Below are 24,551 nucleotides of genomic sequence, written 5' to 3'. Positions count from 1 at the left end.
GAAGGGAAGAAAATATTTACTTATAAAAAATACTTTTAAAAGAAACCTCTATTAAGCCTCACATGTCTTTGCAGACAGCCACAATCAGGCATGTGTTAGGATAGATTGGTAGATGTGTTACACAGCAAACAAAGGTGAACTGCGTCTGTTAACCTGGGTTGAAAGAAAAGTTTTTCCTTTGTTTTCTTTTTTAAAAAATTTCCGACTTATTTTAGCCACCACCTCCTACCCCCAATCTCAATGTGTTTTGTTCTTAATTATAAAAACGACACCTGTTTATTGGGAAAATTTTGGATACTAGAAAATCAGTTGTTAATTGTTGTACATAGGTTGTGGCTATATAGGTGTTCAAATTTTTGAACTATATATTTTTGAAGTATAGGGTTGACTATATATTCTTAAATTTTTCATATGCTTAAAGATCTTCATAATTATAAGTTGGGAAAAGGGCATTAAAAAGCACATTCAGAAAAGAAAAATTGCTCTTTATCACATCACTTCTTAATCTTTTATCTGACATGTTTAAAATAAAAACTAAAAAATTTCCTACCACTTTTGCACTGTTTACCTTCAGAAATACAGTTTCATGCATATCCTTCCAGACTTTTTTATTTGTATGTATTGTTCTTTAAATAATAAAATATACAGCAGGTAGATACATAGATGCATATACATACAATTTGCTGTTTTAACATCTAACTTTAGAAAAATAGACCTTTTTCCAAGTGTATTGGGTTTTGTCTTCTTTTTAACAGTTTGCAGTATTGATGTTGTTCTGGTCAAAATGTATTAATACATTCCCTGTTTTTATCTTTTGATTCAATTTTTTGTTATTTGCATATTTGAGACCAGTATGTTGCTTTTTATGTATTTTTCAGATATTTTTTTCTTAGTGGACTCATTCCCTACTAATGGAAGCTAAGTTATTTCCCATGTTTTGCCATTGCAGATAATACTGTAATGAGTAGTATCGAGCCCAGATCTTTTCATGCCATCGCTGCTATATCTGCATGTTAGACACCTGAAAATGTGATAGCAGGGTCCTAGAGTAGGCATATTTACCATTTTGATAAAGACTGTCAATAACAGATTTTTTGAAACATTGTAAAAATCCTTTACTGACAGTTTGACCCCTCTGGCCCATGGCCTCCAGAATTGGACAAAATAACTAAGATAAATACAATATTGTCAACGGAGGGGGATATATAAGAAAATAAAAATAACTGGTATGTTTTCATATTTCTTTTTCCCAACAAAGCAAATTTAGAAGTTCAGCATCTTAGAGAAATACGTCTTCTTTCCAATACAAAGAAAGGTATAAGAGAAGATGACCAGTCACTGCCTTTCTCTGTGCCTGCATATTCAGTCTTATACGATATGCTTCTCTTGTTCACAACACCCTCCTGCCAAAAAAGGTTTTTTTGACCTTCAAACAAACACAGAACTACAGTGTTGTGCTTGTACCTTTTAGGAAAAGAGATTTAAAAATTGGTGATCAGATGTTATAACGTAAAGGCCTCATTTTCATTTCATGGATGATCTTAATATGTTTTTCCCTAAAGCATACATGGATGGTAGGTGATTGATGGGCTGTGAAAAACAAAAACAAACTGGTAAAAAGTTAACGTATCAGAAATAGTGGTAGCAGCAGCAGAAATGTGTGCACAGCAATTGAATGGGCTTTGAAAGCTCTTGAGGCATCTCTTCTGATACACTAGTACAATTAATCGGATTGGAGCTGATCCATTTTTATAGATATTTTTTCTTATCTTTATTTTATACTTTAAGAAATTTAGGCATATGACCTAGGTTAAGAATACCAGATGTGTTCTTTATATTTTGAAATCCCTGATTCATTGAATCTAAGTGGTAAATTTCTGATACAAAGGAACATGGTTTGTACAAATTCTGTATTTTGAGAAATCCTACATAAAAAGATGAATTTTAATTTTGCTATTCAGTGCTTACCTGAGAAAACGTTCTTGGAGAACCTTTCACTTAATGGTGATCCTAGTTTTAGATTGAGTCAAATTGTCATTACTGTTTTACCAAGAATGGACATCTTACAAATCAACGTTCTCTTTTATCTTTAGTTTATTATTAGTTTGTGAGACAAGTTGTAAACAACAGAATATGTATGTCATTCAGGGTATTCTAAACAGTTCATAAATTATATTAAAATGTGACAGATATTTAATAAACTAAGTTTCTGTTCCTGACTGTTAATTCAATTAAGTACACTTTGGACAAGGCTAAAGGTCATTGATTTGATGAACAAACGAGCTTCTCCCCCTGTTCTTGGACCATAAACTGTTCTCCAGCCTTTATAACAATTTGTTGGAAAGGAAAACCATGAAGAGAGTACTATTGAGTCATTACAAACACAGACAGTGACGAAAAAAAAATCATCTGAAAGATGTGTCACCATTATTAGTGATCTCAAAAGCTCTACTTAGTGAAATAGTTATAATTATAAAGTGCCTATTGGCATTTAATGCAAGGTTTAAAAATGTATGAAAATAAAGCAGGTATTTGATAAACGTTTCTCTGTGGATAATAAAGACATTTGAAGTATACTCTTACTGACAGTAAAATATAGCAGAACATTTGAAAAACAAAAACACTGTAAATTAGATTTTTTTAATCTGCCAAATAGCACTACAGTTTTTAACTCTTTGAATTTATACCTTTAGTTCATGTTGTTGTGGAAACTTATAATGTTGTGGCAAGAATGAATGCCCTTCATTTCTTCCCCCACCATCGATACAGACACACTCTAAATGAAGTTATTACATTAACACATTTGGTCAAACTGAGGATAGTTTATGGACCTGTGTTGCTGCATCGATAGCCCAGTCTTACAGGCCCAGCTTCAGGTACATGTCACCACTCTTCAAGGGCTTTAAATGATTTGAGAGACAGCATGGCACAATGAGAAAGGGCCCTGACTGAGAAGTGACAAAGTCCGGGATCAAATCTTCTGTGTAGACATAGTTTTGCTGATAAGGGTGACCTTGACCAAATTCTTTAACACCTCTAAGCTTTGTTTCGTAATTGGTAAAATTAATGGGGGTTGGGTTAGGGGGAAGGAAAATTAGATGAACCCATGAAGGAGAAACCACATAAGAAATATACATCTTTACATCCCAGCACAAAGCTCGCTGTCTAGCCTGTTGCCTTGTGGACATAAGCATGCAGTCTGTCACTCTCAGCATTCTTTGATTTTAATTCACACACATACAAAAGGAGGATTTTGTTCTCTTAAAACAGAGGTCGTCATCTAATTGGCCAAAAATGACCTGCAAAGGTCTTACGTTTGCCCACTGGGTCTCAACAAAATTTGGGGTCAGCATTGAAAGGGAAACCTCATAGAATAATCTCGAATTTTAGTTGCCATTGAAAACCTGAAAAATCGGGCCTTATTGGCCCTGCATTTCTACTTGGCAGAGCAAGTGCTGGTGCTGAATAGTTTCTCCCCCCTCAAAAATTCCCCACGTCTACCTCAGCACTAAAGATGACTCTGACATTGAGACTAAGTGTTAGATGCTATTTATTTCATGCTTATTGTTATTTTTCATATAATTGGCAAATATTTCTCTTTCCTGAGCCTCGATGGAAAGTAGAGAAACAAAAGACAGCCCTAGAAGTCTGCTTATTTTGAGGAAATGGGGATGAGAGCATTTCTTTGTAAAAGTGTCTGCTATGTAATACCTAGTCATCTCACCATTCACCTTACCTGCCTGGCCCCTTCAGCCACTGGAGACTTTGCCCCTGCTTCAGAAGACCATAACTGCCATTCTAGAAATAGTACGGTAGAAAGATACCCAAATGGCATGTTAAGATTCTTTTATTTACTATCTGAGCTAACATATACAAGTCATTTAGCTTTTCTGTGCTTTAGCCCTCTTACATAAAATAAAAATTCTGGACTAACTGATCCCTAAGGTTCCTCTCAGGCTCAAATATCATGATTTTAAAGTTTTACTTTTTATAAGAAAGCCATCATGACATGACTATCACAAATATATATCCTTTTGAAAGTAGCCATCGTGTTTTCTCTACAACCTAAGGCAGATTTCAGTGACTGCATCTGTCATTCTTCATGTTGGTAATGTATATTGTGAAGATCATAGTTTCAAAATGAAAACTCTGCCCAGATTCAATGTGTGCCTTTAAAATGCATTTATTTACATTGTACATTTGTAGCTTTGAACTCATGAAGTTATGACACTGGCAAGTTCTCATCAGTTGTTATCTGTGCTTCAAATATTTTGCTGCTAATAATAACTAAAGAACTAAAGCTAACTAATGGGGAGTCAGAAGGATTCAAGGCTATCACCAGAAGAAAACTCATCTCATTCTCATAAATTCTGATATGGTTTTTGAGTGGGGCAAAAAAAAGTAATAAATGGGGTTACAGGCCCCCATCATGAATTCCCATAGGAGCAAGAGCCATTGCTGGGGAACTTTAAAAATATTAGTCTGGCTCTCACACCCAGAAATTCTGAATTAATTGGTCTGGCATACAGCTTGCAAAAAAAAAAAAAAAAAAGAAATCTTAAAGCATTTCAAATGATTCAAATGTGAAAACAATGATCTAATTAAAAACCTTGGTTTTTAGGCTGTGAGCAATGCCCAGGTTGCCAGACAAAAGATCGAAAAGATACCACAGTAAGGTCAACTTCATAGTTTTGTTAGTGTCTACTCTTTCATTCAGAATCTAACATACTTGGTTATATTATAGAAAAAATTTTCAACTTCGGGCACTGGAGACCTTTCTGGGGAATTTTAAAACAGGATTTTGAAGTAGATTCTTTGTGATTATCTCCTGATAGGAGCTAAAGAGTTTCAGGTTAGAGGAGTTTTATCCCAGGTTTAGTCAACATAATTTTTATGTTGACAGTCTTTTCACATACATGATATAACATAATTTATTATATCTACCTTTTAACTAGCTAAACAAAAAAGCGTGAAACATATAATTCAAAAACTAGACAATTCAATTGCATAATAGTTTTCAATCTTGTAAAAATGTAATACTCTCTATCCCTCAAAGGTGCAGTAACTTTTAGAACCCTTGCATATGAGCTATATTCAAGAGTCCCTCCTGTGCCCAGAAATACTATCTATATGTGGTAGAAATGAGAGTTATGAAAAAGTGACTCCAGAATTTATCTAATTGTGCACTGTTATTGCACAGATAAAGAAACGGAAGTGCTTGATAACAAGTAATTTGTCCCTATTGTAGATGTCAGAACCCGAAGGAGAACTTATGTCTAGTATTCTAGGCCAGGATCCCTTCCTCTATGCTATTAGATTCCTATGAGTTCTCCCTTTTCTGTATGACATCTATGCTGCCATTTTTACTTGTCCTACAAATTTTGGTGCAATATGGTACATACTGACAGGTCTTAAGTAATGATTCTTTACTGCTATGATATCTTTGCATGTTATATTTGTATACATACATACATTGTTTTTCTGATTTAGAGTGTAATGAGTCAGTGCAGGCTTGCTTGGGTTTCTCTGTAATCAGCTTTCAGAGTAATACTTCCAGACCATGTGCCAGTGCATGCCAAAAGTGAATATGTTGATCTCATCTGAGGTTGATTATTATGGTCTTTTACTGCTGTTATACTAATACTTCTCCCCATCTCCAACTGGCTTTACTTTTTGCAGCTTTGAGCAGTAATTCAGTCCCCTACGCCTCTCTGATTGGCTCTGTGTCCTCCCTCTCTAGCCAAACCACCACTCAGTCCATATATGATAATAACTCTCTCCCACGATTCGCTCGAAAAGGTCTAAACATCTTTGTCTCTATTATTTTCTCTGTTAAAGCACTGTAATGATGTCCATATCAGTCCATTTCCATTTCTAAATAATCCTAGAGTCTCTTGTGCCTTTGCATTTCCATTCTTTCCATTGGGGGTGCCTCATCTGGAGAAGGCTTAATTATCAGATCACTGACACCACCCACCCACTCCCTCCATAGAATGTAAATTAGTTCAGTTTTACCATCTATTCAGAAAAGTTTCAGAAAGGGCTCCAAAATGTTGGTCCAAATGTGTAATTACATCACCAACAAAGAGTTTCTATTTCCAAGCAACTCATTTCTATTGGATCTTCACTAAAATTTTAGCTGACTGGAAACAGACCTTCATAGCCATGAAAATTAAACCACCACAATTCCCAGCCCTGTGCTAACGTATAGGCTTGTAGAAGCAAAGTAATTTTTCACTTAACTTACCAGAACCATTGATAAATTGGCATTTGAGATAAAGGTACTTTTCGAGTGACTTTGAATAATGGCACAGTTTCTAAAATGTCCATAAAGTAATCACATGTCATGTTGACTTGATGGTCATCATTCTACAGCTTAACACCCTCCAGAGTCACAGTGATGGCAGGATGTCAACATGGCTTCCAGTTTGAGCTCCTCCTCCTCCTCCTCTTTCTGCTTCAGAGACTTTCCTGGGGGCAGGTTAGTTCAGGTTTTTCTAGCCAGCTGGAATTTGTGTGTGAAAGATGAGTCAGCAATGCTCTCTCATGATACTCTTGCAATATTAATCAGAAAAAGATAAAATGCAAATCATATGAAAAGGGAAAAATCAGAAAGAAATCAGGAAAGGAATCACCAAAATTAAATGATTATTTTTAATGGAATCTATAAAATTAATGTATCTTCAGCTGGCAGACTGAACTAAGATGTGTCAGCCCCCTGTCTCTGCTTGTTTTCTTTTTGTACCTTGTTTCCCTCCTTTTCACCATTTTCTCACTTTTCCTGAATTCATTTCCCATTAGTGGACAAAGATGTTTACACCTGAAGTAGATTGTAGGTTTTCTGGGGGTTGAATAATGGGGATCTAGAGCAAAGTACCACAAAGTTTTCAGTGTGGCCATTTATAAATGTCTAGGAGAAGGTTGCAACCCCAGTCTCTACAATCTGCTACTAGTGGAAACATTTTTGAAGCTCAGTTTGGTGTCTGATTGTGCTGTCAGTGATTATTGTCAATGAGCTGTGGTGCATGTCCTTCTTTGTGTCCATGTTTGCATGTGAGCGTCAGTCACCTATAGGTTTGTGAATTACTAAAGCGATTTTAATCTAGTCACATTGTGTAGTAAATCCTGAAAAATCTTGCAGCATTTTATTAATCCCTTTAAAAAGTCTATCAGGCTATCCATTTCATTTTTTTTAACAAAATTTGTTCAATTTTATTTTATTTACACCACCATTTCCTTTGCAGGTTCAGATGCTTCCGGTTACCCTGGTAACCTTCATTCTTCAAGTTAGTTTTCCTTGATTATGCATAAGTCACTTTACGTTTTCTATCAAGCTGCTATTCTTTCTTTTTCAGGCTTTTCTCAATGTCTGTTTTCTTAGTTCACTTTACACCATTTAATCCCACACAATTTCCATTTCACACAGTGCAGGAGAAGGAGTTTGAAATGACATAACAGTCATTACTCAAAGCAGAAGTTGACATCAAGCCTGACTCAGTTTTCTCCGCTAGCTAACCTCATTGATTCATAGCACAATAACGCTTTCTTTTACACTAGGAGTGTTAGTTTGGGGATTATGCTTGGTGACTTTTCATTTGGCTACAAAATCCATAATTTCAGAGCATGTCCTGCTTTGAGTAACCAAACTATTTGCCTGCTTCCTCACCTAAAACATCCTTACTGCTCACATATTTTCAGGCCATTTCTAACTATAGTATTCTCTGTACTCTGGAATAGTAAGCATCATTTTCATTTGTTTTCAGATGTGTTTCTTCTTTCCTTTTTCAATAGGTATGGCTAGCCATCCTCCAATACCCATCTTGGAACTTGCAGATCACATTGAAAGATTGAAAGCAAATGACAACTTGAAGTTTTCCCAGGAATATGAGGTAATTCACTGTGTTTATACTTGACAGTAATTATTCAAGAGTTGCTAGCCTCTTCTTTTTGACCATATTCTTGAAAATTAACTTCATTGCTGCTTTCTCCTTTAAATAGGACTCAGAATCTGATATAAACATTTACAATGAATATCCGACCTGAAAGTGTCTGTTCGATCAGTATAGTAATTGCACTTTTAAAAGGTGTTGATTTCACATTTACTCGGTGTTACATAATGTTGATAAGTCTTTTCTGGTTTTTTTATTTTTTTTAATTGACCAGTAATCATTGTATATATTTATATATTATGAATTATTATTAACGATAGTCATCATTCTGTGCAATAGATCACTTAAGATTATTCCTACTGTCTAGCTGATACTTTGTGCCTTTTGGCCGACACCTCCCCTTTCCCCATCCATCCTCTTCCTCATCCTCTGGTAATCACCATTCTGTTTTCTATTACTATGTGTTTGACTTTTTTAGGTTCCATATATACAAGTAAGTGGATCACACAGTATTTGTCTTTCCTGGTTTTTCATTTTATAGAATATACTGAATTGGTAAGATTTTCCATATGGCACATTAGTGCCAAATACATTGATTCATGGTGAGAATCCACACTGGAAAAGAGATTACATTCATTAAATAGATTTCTCAGTGCTCTTAGTTTTACATGATCTAAAAGCTCTATAATTATTGAGTACATATATGTGATTTTGCTCTTCAATCTAAATTAATACTAGAGCTAATATTAAGATAGCATGTATTCTCAGAAAGTTACCTGTTTTTGAAGGAATGGTGAAGTGAATGCGATCTTAAAATTCCAGAATCCTTAAAGAGTCTGTGTGAATTCTTGATGAACGTGAATGAAAAGCCTGTGTGTGTGTGTGTGTGTGTGTGTGTGTGTGTGTGTGTGTGTGTGTGTGTGTGTGTGTGTGTGTGTGTGTGTGTGTGTGTGTGTGTGTGTGTGTGTGGTGTGGAATCTTAAAACACATCTTGTTAGCTTTCTTAGTATCTTTTGTATCAGCCTTAACTGGTGCAGTTGAGATGGTCTGTCAGTCCCTCCCAGCTTCATTCTGCCCTATCACATTTGGTAAGAACGTCTAAGAAGAATCTCAATCTCAAGTGGTAAGAAGGGTAACAATTACATCAAGAAGCTATCTGGAGCAGTGGGGCCTGTGGCAATCTGAATATATGCAAGACCTTTCTAAAATATGCAAATAGTCAAATTTTAATTATTTTAAGTTACTATGCTGGATAAGCAGATCATTTCTGTAGTCCCATCCACCTCCACTATCAGGAGCCAGACACTCTTCTATTCAATTTGCATAATCCAACATCTTTGTCAAATATTTGATGAAACATAAAGGAGATTTTTCTCCGTTTTCTTCCTTATTGGTGAAGTTGTATTTTCCTTTACTGCGTTCCAAGCATTCAGGAGAGCATTTTCAATTTTGGAAAATTCACACTGGATTGCATGTTGTCTTATTTTCTCAAATGGTTTGCTTCTTATTTCTTCCCCATTCTTCCTCTTGATCATAATGGCTCTTTTTAAAATCATGCAGTATCTTTTAAAACAGTTTCTGTAGTTTCTTGTTTAGGGCTGGAGGCGGCAAATTGTCTTTTAGAAAAGAAAACAAGGCAAATAATGAATACCAACAGGGACAATGTAAAAAACTCTTACTTGAGTGTCAGTTTTCACTGACCAGAAATGTTTGACCACTCCAACCTGCTCTTTATTGTTATGATGATTCTTCTTACTGTTTTGCTGTGTGATATTTTCTTCATGACCCTGCTTTTATTCTTTATTTATGATGTAATGTGTCACAATAAGATAAAAATGTGATAGCTCAATCCGTTAATAAGCCATGAATTTACTCTCTACCAATATAACTTTAAACCATTGACAATAATATTTGCATCAAGCTAGCTCAGTTGTATCCATTGAATACAATAATTGGCCTCCTTTAAATATAGAATTTTTGGAGAGCTGCTGCATGCAAAGATATTCTGATGATCCTCATTTAGCCATTAGATCAGAAATGCATGCTTGAAAGTATTTATAAACTGCATGCTGGCAATGCTCCCACAAACAACTCATCAGTAGCCTTAGCCATAGACATGATACCCCACACAGACTCTACCCTTGATCATAACCATGATCTGTTATTAAAGCTCCCTAGGCATGAATTGACTGTACTGTGCCTTAACAGCCATGAAGGAGATGTTTAAGTGTTGTATTTATCTGTGATAATAGAATTAATCTACATAATATTTTAGGCCACAGAGCAACACTTTGGGAAATTTTTGGCTTATTACCTTTCATATAAATTTTAATATACTTTTACTGATTTTTAGTGAAGAAAATGGAAGAAAGAAAATTCACACCACTTTCAAACACCTAATTATTTGGGTATAGTCACTATGAATTAACGATTACTCTGACCTCGTAAGATGCATGAAGCTAATTATGTCACTCTGATTCTAAGATTAAAACAGAGGTTAAAGGCATGAAACATGGTTAGAATAGGAGGAAGTAGGTTAAATTGTAGCATAGTATTATTAGATCAGATGAGAGACCTCCTGTACAATAAAAGCAATTGGACTCTGACATTGGATTCAATGACAGCTACAAGAGGCTTGAAAAATTAGTGTAACCCTGTCTCTAAAGTTCTTTATAAATACTTTAGGTTTTTATTTTTTGGTATGAGACTGAAAAGTTCTACTAGAATTTAAGTGGTTACAATTTGACTAGACATCTAGAATGCAGGGAACAAAGTCCCCACTTAATGTTAGTATGGCTGTCAAAGTCAATACGTTAGGCAGTGAATCATTACACTAAATCAGAATAATACGTGCAGGTCTAGCCAAACAAAATCTTAGGCTAATGGCTAAGAATCATCTGGAAGCCTATTTAAAGTTTAGATTCCATGTCCCAATCCCAGAAATGCTGGGTCAGCCATGGTATCCGAGAATATTCATGTAAAATGAGCACTTCAGGTGGCTTTGATGCAGGTGCTCTGAAGACTTCAACTTGGAAAGTGTCATTGATTTAGAGTAATGTATTACAGAGCATGATCTCCCAGTCTTCATTTCACCATTTCCTGAGATGGTAAATAGACAGGTATGTTTAAGACTCAGTCAACAAGCATTATCACAGTCATCATTAGCAATATTTATACACAAATCTTGTTTAGATTAGATTGATTATAATTTGCTTAAGAGAAAATGGAAGAGCATTTGATTTATTACAGAGCCAACAGCTAACAGTCCAGGCATGTACTTGAACAACTATCATCTGGAACTAGAAGGCTGTGGCAATTTCCTTACATCTTCTCTGGAACCCTCATCTTTGTGCTTTTTCTGGGCTTACTTCATTCTTTTCCCTATACAGCCCAGCATCTTCTGTTTTTCCCACCCACACACACACAGAGGATACATAGTTTTTGATCTTATTTTCAAAGAGGTAATTGTACTCACTTATCTAAAAAATATTCAGCATGTATAGCAAGTTAATAAAATATTTATTAAGTTCTTACCATGCCTACCCTCAAGTAATTTACTCTTTCGTCTAACAGACATGTTAATGAAAAATTATGATAAGGTATAATCAACCTTATAATAGAAGTTTTTTCAGGGAATTATGAGAATACAGAACATACTCACAAGGTAGTTTCTTGGGAAATTAATCTATCATCAATGTATATAATTAAAAGAAATACCGAGGACCCAGGGACAGGAAGAACCCAGGGACAGCAGATTATAAAGAAGTTCTCTAGTTTAGGAACACATATCTTCAAATTACTTAAACATATAAATAGCACTGTTAGAAGTACAGATGCTCTGACTTCTGTATCATGGTGCAGTTGGCTTTTGTGTGCGAAGAGTGAAAGATATGGAAGCAACCTCCTCTCTTAGTTATATAGGCAAGTCCCATCTTTTCTAGAAAGAGATTCGATACACTGTTGTCTAGATGGATCTGCCCCATCTCCATTGGTCAAGACCCCCAACACATGGGCATCCCAGTGATCACTATCAAGAAAAGCTACAAAATTAGAGAAAATGTGATACCACCTCCCAACTGGTTCTCAAGATGCAGTTTCCCATAGAAACAATGTCCTGAATCATACTCTCTGTATTCAGCTATATTCTAGATTTTATACATGTTGTGGTCTGGGTTGAGATGATAACCACTTTTGAAACATAGTTACAACAAAATTTCTTCCAGGTTCCTAACAGCTCACTTACAAGTTACCTTTTGGACCACAGTCCTTCCTGCCATGGTAGTTACGCAGACATGAACAATTATTAAATACCTAGTTTCAAATTTGTCAGCGCTAGCTCTTTTAGTATTATTATCTTAAAACTACATATAATTACTGCTGTAAGAAATCATTTTGTTGCAAGTAGAGAGAAACAAGAAACTCTGTGGTTCGCAGAAGTGCTACCTGAAAAACACCTTTGACCCCTTTTGTTCCCATCACAAATCTCAGTCCCAGCATCTTTGCTGCTGTCCGTGGAGGTGGAATATGTTTGATCTCAGTGCTCGGGTGACTTCCACCATTTAGCATCCATATGTGCTACGAGCTTCTTCCTGTACTCATGGCAACACTCTCACATCTCCTGTTTGTGCCAATGATAATAAGCCTCTCCTATGAAACATTCCAGATATTAGAGCCCTGTCCTTCTGTTTCATAACAGCATGTGTATCGCAACTTTGTTGAATATGCTGAAATCTTCACAACACTCTAGTGAGACAAGTGAAGGAAAAAGATATCTTATTTCTTTGATGAATAATGAAATACATTGAGATATGTAGAGACACAGTGTACTGCTGAGACGTGTAGACATTACAAAACATTGCTTAGATCATATGTTTAAATGTTTAAGGCTGGATGAACCTTAGAGATCAAGTGGTTAAACCCTCTCATTTTAGAGGTGAGGAATGTGAGATTGAGAAAGGAATGACTTGCCCAGGGTCACAGACCTTCTCCGTGGTACAACCAGGTAACAAATTAATTTCGTGTTGTCGTTCTCCACTGCAACTAACTTACCTGATCTAGAGAATTAAACTTTGTACTGTTTGGGTCTTCCTACGCCCTGATTATAGAGTCCAGAAACCTTAGTCTCCAACTAGACCAAAATATTTATACTGAAAATGTCTGTGAAAACGTTATAGTTACTAATTTGCATTGCATGACTGTCCCTGGGAAAACCCAGCGGTTTTGCTATGACCTGGTAAGGATGTGTTTCTTTTCACCATAGACAGTTTGTCAACTCCCAGTGGTAAACATTGTGCTTCTCTGTGGATGGGACAAAAATTGTCTGTCATCAAAGCAACCACCACAAAAGAAAATGTTCCTATTTTCCCTTGGAAAAAGCTCATGGTATATTAGACCATGTGTGCCAGAGTACATTTGCAGGCACAAAGCCATCATTAGGAACATTTTGTAAACCTCCAAGTATTCATCATAAAAAGCACTGTGATCATATCTGCTCTCCGTTGATAATTCATGTGTAAACCTGTGAAGGTAGACATGCCACAGAGCATTAGAGATACCACCAAGAAATGAACACACGTGAGGTTTTCTTTTCCCCCCAGCTTCCAATGCACTGAATTTTTTTGAAGGTAGTTTCCCCGTTTTCCTGAAAGAAAAAAGATGTAGATAGATGACAGAGATCTGTCTTCATCATTTATGCAAAACTGAAGAGTGGAACAGACCAGGGAAAGGCTTCAGTTTTTGAGTATTTTTGATATAAGAACCATAGGAGAGAGAAGTCTTTTTGTTATTGTGGTGGTTGTTGTTGTTTTAATTTTGAATAAATTATGATGGTTTCTATAAGGGAATGAAAAAATAAGTGATTTCATGAAATAGAAAACAGTAGCAACTTTTTTGTAGGTGGCCTGGACGAACCAAGTTTAAGGAAATGAATGACTAAATGTGTCATCCCAAATGGAATCTCCTGATGCTCTAGGTTTGGTGGGGTGGGGGTGGGGGGAATGGTGTTATTACCTACGACTTTAAGAACAGCGGTTTTCCCTGCTTCTCAGATTGAGTCCAGACACCTCTGCCTGTCACTCAAGGCCTTCTATTCTCTGAGCCAACAGTGGAATAGTATGGCTGAGTGACCTTAAGCAAATAACTGAACCTCTCTGTATTTTAGTTTCTTTGTCTCTGTAAAGGAAGTAATCATATTCCTTATTTCATAAGACCTTTAAAAATAAATTAATATACATGAAATGCTTATCAGGGTCCCTAACACAAGTGCTCAGTAGTTTTAGTAGAGTTACTTATTTCATCAAATCTAGATGCCATCAATTTTAAGATGCCTTATTATTATATGCACCCCCAAAAAAGAAAAGCATTGCTAATATAATTATAAGACTCCATCAATTTCAAGATACATGTCAATTTCAGGGATGTTAGAACATTTAAAAAAAAAAAAAATGTGTGTTTTAGAATCATTGAAACCCTGCCCTCTTCCGATCCTTATCACTGGTCAAACCTCTAAAACTTTGTTGAAGTCAGTAAAAGGAAAAAAAGTAAACTTGCTAGTTTAAACCATGCAATTAGCGCTTACTATGTTGACCTTTCCTTCCATTCTAGTCATTTGCTGTGTGCAGGCTTCTGCTGACCAGGGGTTATGGCTTCTCTGTACACTGTTGGCCACGTGGCAACAAGCTCACCACTGGGCACAAAGCAGATGATTAACGAAAGTGTGTGTCTGGATCAATTTTTATCTAAATTTACAGTTCCCAGAAACTCTTTGTTGTGATCAAAATTGCTACTACAACCACAGGTGCGAACAGAACGAGTGTCTTTCTGTTTAAAAAAAAAAAAAAAAAGCTGCTTGTCCTGGTCGATGTTCCCACCTGATCTATCAGCAGTAAAGCCTTATTTTCAGGCCCTTTTCTCCCAGTAAATAGACTGTTTTTATCTTTAGACAGTACAGAAGTGATTACATTTTAATGCAGAGCCCTCGGATTTAACTCAAAAGAACTTACTGATTAAACTCCCAATGCAGCTTTTATAGTAAAGATGAGCCTGCCAGTTGGCAATCTGAGAAGATGCTTTCTTTGATCTGTAGTTAAGGACCAGCCTCACCAAGTAAGATATAAAGGTACAGAGTCGCTTCCCAGATGACTGCTGTTCTGCATCTCATAAACAAATCTAGTAGAACACAAAGACACAGCAGCTCACCTAAGAAGAAATGTTGCATCCACCATCAGTGCGTGCATCTATGTGTTTATAGCCTTTTATAGTTTTGAACTTATGTGGTTGTTAGAACTCAAAATACAACTGATTGTTCAAGTTACAAAGCTTAATTCCATTTGGACAATTTTTATGTTTGTTACTTTTTTTTTTTAAACCTCAGACATTTTCTTTACTGACCCTAAACTCTATATCTTTCACACTTGAGCCTTTTATTCTTTTTTCTTGTGGGAGTTCTACTCATCTTGGGGGGAACTAACATAACTCTAGTTTTCTGTTTCTCAACCTTTTTCTCATACAAGTTCACCATAACTAATTGGTCTTTGACCATCAGTGGACATTGTCCAAAATGTCTTTCTTCAAGGCTCTCAGGAAACAATTCATCCTGAAATGTATCTAGTTCCAAAGCAAGGTTTCAACTTCAAAGGAACCATAGCAATAACTAAAAAAGACATTGCTTTGGGGCTTTTATTTTTATTTAAAAATAAAGTGGGATTTTAGGGCCAGAGTGATAAGTGTGCACTTAGAGGGACATGGTAGCAGATGCTGGGGAGGGCCTTGGAAAACAAGGTTCATATCTTGACTCTGCCAATTAGTAGCTGTGCTGCTTGACCCTAAGTCAGATACTTCACCTGTCATAGCCTTGATTCTCCCTTATTTAAGGTGAGAATATTAGCATCTACTCATGAGGTAACTATGAAAATGAATATATAGTAGGCACTTGCCCTCTGTGTTCAGTAAACAGAAGTGGCCCTTGTTACTGTGAACTTTAGTACTCGTGATCTACCTGTTAGTCACTTAATAACACTGAATTTTTTCACAAGTTACTTTATGTACTATAGCATTCTTTTCTCATTCTTCCAAAAAAGAACTCTATATAGGAGAGGTAAAGGGTAATGAGGGTGGAGGGTGACAATAATGTCTGCTGAGTTCTTTTCCACATTTAAAACTCCAGATAAAAAATTCCTTTTACTGGTGAGCAGAAACTGTCCTGGTATCTCCACTATGAATTTTAATGCTCCTAGACACATCGGTTAATTCCCCTGATCTCAGTTTCTTTGTTTATAAGAGGAACTGTTTGAATGTCTTCATCTGCTTGGCAAACATTTACTAGAGAACAAAAAATGATCAAGAAATAAGCTCTGTCCTGGATGAGTACAAAGTCTCCTAGGAAAACCAGAAAAATGAACCTCTAATTATGAGTGCGTGTTGAGGGTTAGGCAGTAGTGAGGAGAGTCTTCCCAGGGAGCATCTGACCTGCAGTCACTGAAGTTTTCTAGACAAATAAGACAGAGGGAGATGTGTGTACAGAGGCATGGAGATGACAGGAAGCATGGCTTGCTCAGGGATCCCAGTGTGTTCTGTGGCAATCGTCGGGGCCATGCTGCTGAGAGGTGAGGTGGGAAAGGTGCTTACACCTTTGAGAGGTCATGACAACATGGAAAGGACTCTGCACTAGGTGATCTCAGCATATTCACAGGGCATGGAAATCACTTCCTGCCTCTACTCTGAAAGCTGCAAGTACCTGAGGGACCAAATGATTGCATCTGTTTTTATTGCTTCTGAGGACAGCTTTTGGGGAGAATTTGAACAATGCTACAACAAGGAATTGAAAGAAGGCTGCGGAGAGCCTGTTGCTACCCAGCATCATAGGGATGTCTTTACTTATTTATGTAGTGGCAGTATTATTTGTCATGGTTTTTCTACTGTGGCTAAACAGTTTGTCATTCTTTTTGAAAAATAATTGTTGGGCACACCACTATATTTGGGAAATACAGAGAGGATAAAAGAGAAGGATATAAGCATTAAGACATTACATGAATTTGTGGATTTGGCTATGCTTTGGGAAACACTAGTCTTTTTGTCATCACAGATGCAGCAATTGGAGTATTTGGCTTTAATTAAAAAGTTCATGCATGCAGCATAATCAGAACTTCATTATTTCTCACTTGCTGAGTAAGTTTCCTTAATAGCAAGCATTTATCACTCCTCCAAACTCCAGCCAGAGGCTTGTGGAGAACCCTGAATTAATTCATTCTTTCCCTTGCTCGCTGCCTCCTTCCTCCTCCGCTCCCTCCTCCCTCCTCCTCTCCTCCCTCCTCCTCTCCTCCCTCCTCCTCTCCCTCCTCCTCCTCTCCCTCCTCCTCTCCCTCCTCCTCCTCTCCCTCCTCCTCTCCCTCCTCCTCCTCTCCCTCCTCCTCTCCCCTGCTCTCCACCTTCCCTTTATTTCTTTTCTTGCCAGTTTTACAGAATATTTTTTCATATATTCTTATTTGGTATTAAACTGGATAACATTCTAAAATCATGGTAATAATTTTACCATGGTAACCTAACCTTTCTTTCTAGATAGTGCTTTGCAAGGATAATAATGACAGCAAATGTTTGTATAACACTTATCATGTTCCAGGGACTCTTAGAAACACATTACATGTATTAACTCATTCAGTCCTTCCAGGTAGGTAGTATTAGTATCCTCATGTTACCGAGAGGGTACTGAACCACAGGAAAGTTTAAGCTAGCAAATGGCAGATCTGGGATATGAACCCACATGGTTTGGTGTACAGGTCGTGTTCTGACCACTGTAAATCGTTGCCTCCGATGGTTGATTTGCTTCCACCACAGTGTTCACTATGGACAAATTTTATGTCATTAGCTTCATCGGTTAAGGTGGTCACATAGTACTCATGTGATCCCAAATGAGGAATATTGGCTCAAATTTTTGATTGGCTTAATTATATTTAACTTTTGTTTTTTAATGTCAGAGACATTCTTTGAACAACAACAAAAGGATAAGTTTTGCTTCAAGCAAGACCCTTTATACCCAGCCTTTCATTTCATGTTAGTTTTTTTTTTTAATCAGCTGCTGTGAAGATGAAGAAAGGGTACAATTTACACCTGAACACAAATAGCTAGCACTCCATCCTAGCCATGTCAAACAAAAAAATAGATTAGTTGGGCTAGAAATAATCAGTTCACTAACTTGACTCTATAACTGCTTGTCTAATAGTGACTGCCTTTGACTTCTGATCTTGACCATTCACTAGGAAAATAAAGTGGAGAGAGGAAGGAAAAGCAGATGTCTGAGGGATTGGAAGGTGTAAAGACCTAGTCTTAACTCTCAGAGAGGGTAGTTGGTATGAACTTTCTTGTCTTGAAATCTTAAACTGTAGATGGGAGTCTACCTACTTGTTTAATCCTGAAGATTAAAAAAGTGAATACATACTGGCAAGATGCCTTCCTCTCCACATATCACAAGTCAGATTCCACCTTCCTTGAGATAAGACCCATAATCGAAGGGAAACTTACTTACTACAATAAATTAAGTTTCATAAATCTATTAAAATGATATAAAGTTACATTTACCCTTAAGATTTTAAAAACATTCTTTTATACATGCAAAATCATCTTTCATGTTTCTGCAACTAAATTTCATATAAAAGATGCTAACTGATTTGAAAAGATAGGAGCTGTTACTTCACAATCGAAAGATATTTGCTGTATTTCAAGATGGCGGGAGCATACAAACTCATTGCCTGCTTACATTTATTTCCATTAGCTCAAGGGTTTATTGTTATGTTTTGTTTGCTTTAGCTCCAGCTTTTATTTCTGTTAAAGTGAACAGTATATTAAGTGGTATATAATTTAATAATGAGCTGGATTGACAAGGCAGAAGCTCAAGCATCAGATAGGCAAGTAGACTAGGGGACCTTTTTAGATTCTCTCTCTCTCACCCAGAAATTCTGTTTCTCAGATTATTATAAAACACAATTTAAAGTAGGTGTTATAAAGATCAGATTCTGATACCAGGTTTCTCTTTTTGTTCTCTCAGTGTGGTAACTCACCTTCCCCCATCCCTGCAGGCTGAGGTCCAGTCTCCTCTATGGGTTTTCTATGACTTGGGAGTGCAAATGTGGCTGCAGTGATTGAGAAACTATAATTACTATAGTTAATGAACAGTGAAATGCTGCCTCCCTTTGTATTTAGAGCAGTTAGGGTGCTGCTTTAGGGAAGGTAGAGGAATTTAGTCCCTATTCCCCCCCAGCCCAGTAATTAATTGACCTCCTTGTGATCAGTTGAGATATGAAGAGAATAACAATGTCCAGCCTAAGTTTTGGACTTGGTAGGTGTTGCTGTGCAACGAGGCATCGATTTCCTTTTCTGTCCTTTTCTATTCCTTCTGCATTGATTCTCATTGTCACGGTTCAAGAAATTCTATTATCTTTAAAAAAAAAAATCCTTCATAAAATTCCAGAGGTTTGAGTTCAGTGTCACAAAGTTCCCACTGTGGAGTTATGTATGAGGATTCTTAGAATCTGCAAGTCTGGTTCACCTCTGTCATTTTACTGTAGAGAAGATATTTCAGGGCAGTTGAGAGGTGTGGCTGAAGTCACTCAGCAAGTTTCACATCTAACATTGCGCAACAGATGACATTTTTTTACCTAGACTTCCTAGATAAATGCAAAATAGTGAATAAAGGCATATGTTTTCTGAAAAAAAATAGTATTACATGTTATAAAGATGTTCTGCTTTCTTTGTGAGAAACCAAATTATAAGCAGTATTAGAAATTTAGGTAGCTATTAAGGACTGTGATAAAATAGGGAATTTTAATTTAGGGAAAGAAACAAAGAAGTTTTGGGCAAAAAACAAATTTGTGTGATATATTTTATGTATTTTTGTTATCTTATTATTGAAATATAATTCACATATAAAATTCACCTTTTAAACCAAAAGATTCAGTGTATATACTTTAAATCAATGAGACAACTAGGCCTTTTTCCCCCTACCTTTGGCGAATATTTATGTTGCTTTTGTTTGTATTGCTTTTAAACACCTGATGGAAGGAACTAAAGGCTTTGAACAGTTGTTTGAAAATGCCAATGTCACAGTCTGGGGCAAACTCCAGTTTGAGGCTTGATTACAAGGTCAAGACTAGGGTAATAACAAGTGCCTGTCACTGTATATATGGCAGATATGATTTGCTCTTTTCTGTGTTGCATCTGTGATATTGCAAGGAATTGAAAAGTCTTCATTGTTTTTCTTGTGTGTCTTCCACTAGAATCAAAGCTTCTTCAGGGCAGGGAATGTACTTATTTATTGGGGTACCCCTGTGACTAGCATGGTAAATGTTTCTAGAAAGAACGAGTGCGTGAGCTTTTTTAAAAAAAAGCACTAGGAGCCTTGTTCGTGCTTTTCAATATCCCTCTTCTCAAGTATGGTCACATGATATTAAGACAGAGATCATCTGTCAAATCATGAATACATATGCTTTGTTAGGTTAGGTTATAAATATAACCACTACTGTGCTGCAGCGAGGTGCCGTGGAGACAGAGGAACTGCACCTTCATGGGAAGTGGTCCTCTCTCTAGGCGTAGAATCCACCTTTGCTTTTCCTTCATGGACTTCCCTTGGGCAATGTATTCTGGGGACAGTGCAGGACATCAGGCTCTCTGAAGGTGATTACGTACACAGATGGGGAAGCCATTCCTCTGCCTGAGATAAAGCAACAGAAGAATGCTGATTACAGAACTCACTTTTCCTACTCTCAGTGTATGTAAAGAAAAATGATCTGGAATATTCGTGTCCCAAGGCCAACTAAGGTTGGGGGCAGGGCATCAGGAAGGGGAATGTCCTCCTTCCCCAAAGCTAAAAATCTGCCAGTGAGTTTCACAAAGACTAGCAGCTTCAGTATTTATCTCTCTGCAGTTTTATGGTAAAAATATTTGCATGAAAAGAACATCTTTGTTTCCTTAAGACTTCATCTGCTCTTGGTACTCATTTGCTCTTGAAAAGGGATATAATCTTTTTGTTTTTGATCTATAATCATTCCCACAGCAAGCAATTGTGATGCTACAGACCAACTATTATAATTTTTGTTAGAGAATAAACAAATAAACTCTGTGAAACAAAACTGCGCATTTCTTCCAGATGTCCCTGAGAACAAGGAAGATCAATTCTAAAAATATTAGCTACCTCTAAGATAGTTTTTAAGAATATCAGTGCCTGCTTCTTTAGAGGTCTGTGTTCTTTTCCAGCTCTATATTCAGTTCATCTCATACCACAGACATTTACTGAGTTCTTACTATGTGCCAGGTGCTTTGCTAGACTCTGGGGGCATAATGATGAATATTACATAATATTTGCTCTTGAATTTTTAGTCTAAAGGTTCCTTCAGTAGTTTAGCCAAGCTTTAGTCCAAACCACATAACTAGATTTTGTCAGAATTCCAGTATCATACAGCTGTGGGTTTTACTCCAATGTAATAGGACTTGGATTTTTGCCTATATGTGTTATATCTACCATGTGAGAGGTGATGAAAATTTTTAATTTTTCTGACATTCAATAAATTGGAGGATTTGTAAATCCAGTAGGCCAGTGCAGGTAGAGTGCTAGCAACTATCTAAAACCTGTCTTCAAAGTCTATATTTGCTAATTTTCTGGACAGAAAAAAAAATCCCTCAAATTCTTGGGTTTTAGGGTCTATTTTAGAAAAAACTCATATTTCTCTTTCTCATATTCTGTTACTTGAATGTATGTAAAATAAGATTAAGGAATAGCATTTGTTCTTTATTATGCTTCCCTGGCAGAACTTCTTAATGTTTCTCTAAGCTATGGGAGCAGTTAACAACATAGTGTTTTGTGTTATAATTTCAATCAAAATTTCCCTAGCTGGTTGAAATATATACTTCCAGAAAAAAAATATGGGATGCTAAAGTATTTCATAGATCTTTTTCTGTCCTTTCCTTATTATAAATCATTTGTTAACATAATCTATTTATATTTTAATATTTTTATTAGTAAAAGAGGATCTATCTGTTAGAGTATGCCTTTTATTTTTGTTACTTTACCCATATTGCTGTTTATGAGATTGTTTGGACTCTTTGTATTTTGTTAGCTATTTTGTTACATTATCAAAGCATATCCTCAGATTGGAGTGAATAAGACTTATTTTGTGTAATAAAGAGCAGAATCTATCATCTAATAACTTTTATTGAGAAATGATAGGCATTTTAAATGAACTCAAATATAATTGTCTTTTCCAGAATCAAATTGTTTACTTTTATTAGATAGCTTTATTGATAATACTTTTGATTTTTGAATAGGGGAGTTATTTTTACAGTAATATTACAGATAAGTAGACCATACGTAAATCTCTAGGAAGGATATGTCTATTCACATTTTTTCAACATTGGATCTGAGAAGGGGTATTTTTATTCTTCTAGTGTACTGTAGGCCTGTTGAATCTGTACAACTTTAATGAACTATGGTTTAAACTATGGGTTATTTTTATTAATTTTGATAATCAATATATATTTTTGTAAAGTCAATGAATTTATAGCTATCAGCATTGATGGGTTAGATAACATGGAGAGTGCATCAGTTCATTACCCTCAGGTTCTTAATCTTTGTTTACATTTTAAGGCTCAGGGTCTGAAAGTGCAATTACAAAAGAAATGAGTTTCCCAAATTTAAAAGATTTTCATGAGAATTGAGACAAACATCTGGAACTGTGAAAATTATATACATATATTTCACATGTACCTACACTGGGCTAGCCATTTTATAGACTACAAAGATGAATGGTAGACTCTATTTCCATTTGAGAACTTATAATAGAGTTGGGGAAATGAGGAATTGTCAAATGAAAAGATAAGTTATAATAATGAATTTAAACAACATTAAAAGAAGAAATGCTACAAGGTTAAACATAGCTAATTGCCAAATGGAAGATCCACACTGTAACTTATGGTAGAGGGCACATGTGAAAATGTGTAGGAGAGATCTCTAGACAGGAGTGGGTTGGGAGAGTGGGATTTGAGTTGAACCTATAAAGAAAGGTAGGATTTACAAAAACAGAAAGGATAAGAAAGTGTTTTCCAGGTAAGAAATATTTCAGTGTGAAGAAGTCAGAATTGAGACCCTCTCACATGGACAGAGAAAAACAGAGCCCAGGGCTGGAATTTAGGATTATTCACTAGGGCTGATTATAACCAAGTCAACATTTATACTGAGGTAGTATGCACCCTAAGGAACACAGCATGGCAATCCTAATTTTAAAGAACTTTAAGTCGGTGGGAAACAAGACAATATAAAATAAGTATGAGACAATTGTAGAAACACAGTACTACAGGCATTCAAAAACAAATCAACCAAAAGAATTCAATAAGCTATTTCAAAGAGAACTCCAGCTAGTCTTTGAAGTTTCGATCTTCACATACCTATGTGTTTAGATTACAGTCACTGTTTCTACTTTTGTCTTTGCACACATAAGATGACAGTTGTGGGCTTTCTGTTGTATTTTGTTTGATATCTACTGTGTCCCCTTAGTATAAATATGCCTCTTTCACTAGCAACCTACATTTTGATCGTATATCTGTCTCTCTTAGAATAGTTAACAGCTTATTTGAGACGAGGATGGTAATACAGGATGACAACTGCCATAATTTTTTTTGTGCTCAGATTCAGTAAAGTATGGTTATGTGGTGAAGCAATCCAGGTCTTTGTTAATGACAGATTTATTGAAGACAAGCTTTCAAAGGAGTTCTACTAGAAATCCTATTAAAGTGCTATCCATTAAACCATTAGAATAGTCATTAAAACTGTTAGTGCAGACTGTTATTCATGAGTTATTGGCCTCTCACCATTCTTAGTAGTTTCTGCCAATACTATTCCGCCCTTTGTTCCACTATGGCCATTCAGTTAGAAGGAACAAAAGCACATCTCCTTTCTTCCTGCAGAATTTGTGGCGTGTGTCGGAGAAGGAGAAGAGGGTACCTCTGGGTGGGTAGAAACAAGTGAGACAGTGAGATCACGTGTCTTTTTGTACCTAATTACATAGGGTAAAGATTAAACTCAAGATTCCATTCTTTTGGATTTGATAAGACTCATGATAAAATCTAACTAAATAGAAAGTATGTCTTTCTCTATCAAAAAGTTGTGGAAAAGAAAGCTGCTGTGGAATGAATGCATCGTTACACCAAAGCTGGCAGAGACATCTGACGCTTTATCTATTTTCCTACTGCCCAGAGATTTGGAATAAGGAATTAAACTTTATTATAGTAAATTTAGAATTTATGTATATATTAAAGCATAGTGCTTAAGAGCTTAGACTTCAAAGTCCCAAATCCCTAGATTCACATTCTGCCTCTCCTATTTTATAGACTACCAAGGGTGACTCATGGAAAGTATTTTAACTCCTCTAAGCCTCAATTTCTTTATCTGTATTATGGAGATAATATCTACTTATAAATTTTTTTAAAGAATTATTTGAGATTCCGTGTGTAATGTTGATATGCTCAAGATTATGATTTTTCATAATCTTCAAAATCAGAAGTAATTGAACCTGATTACTTCTTACGATCATTCTTTGTTGAGTTCAGAGAGAGGCAGTCTCATATTCTGTTGGCTTGTCAGTATTCATTCTTGCTCATAAATCTACACTGAGCATTACCTCC

General features: G+C 36.2%; 1 protein-coding gene across 1 annotated transcript in view; it reads left to right on the top strand.

Moving 5' to 3' along the window:
• Positions 1–24,551, top strand: part of PTPRD (protein tyrosine phosphatase receptor type D) — a 290,275-nt gene that overhangs the window by 184,322 nt on the left and 81,402 nt on the right. The window contains exons 25-26 of the mRNA XM_063080420.1: positions 7,245–7,286; positions 7,792–7,889. Coding sequence (XP_062936490.1) covers positions 7,245–7,286; positions 7,792–7,889 — 140 coding nt within the window. The remainder of the gene's footprint in view (positions 1–7,244; positions 7,287–7,791; positions 7,890–24,551) is intronic.

Source organism: Cynocephalus volans, chromosome 16, assembly GCF_027409185.1.
Source record: "Cynocephalus volans isolate mCynVol1 chromosome 16, mCynVol1.pri, whole genome shotgun sequence".
In the NCBI taxonomy this organism is placed as follows: Eukaryota; Metazoa; Chordata; class Mammalia; order Dermoptera; family Cynocephalidae; genus Cynocephalus; species Cynocephalus volans.
This window is presented reverse-complemented; position numbering and strand designations above follow the sequence as displayed.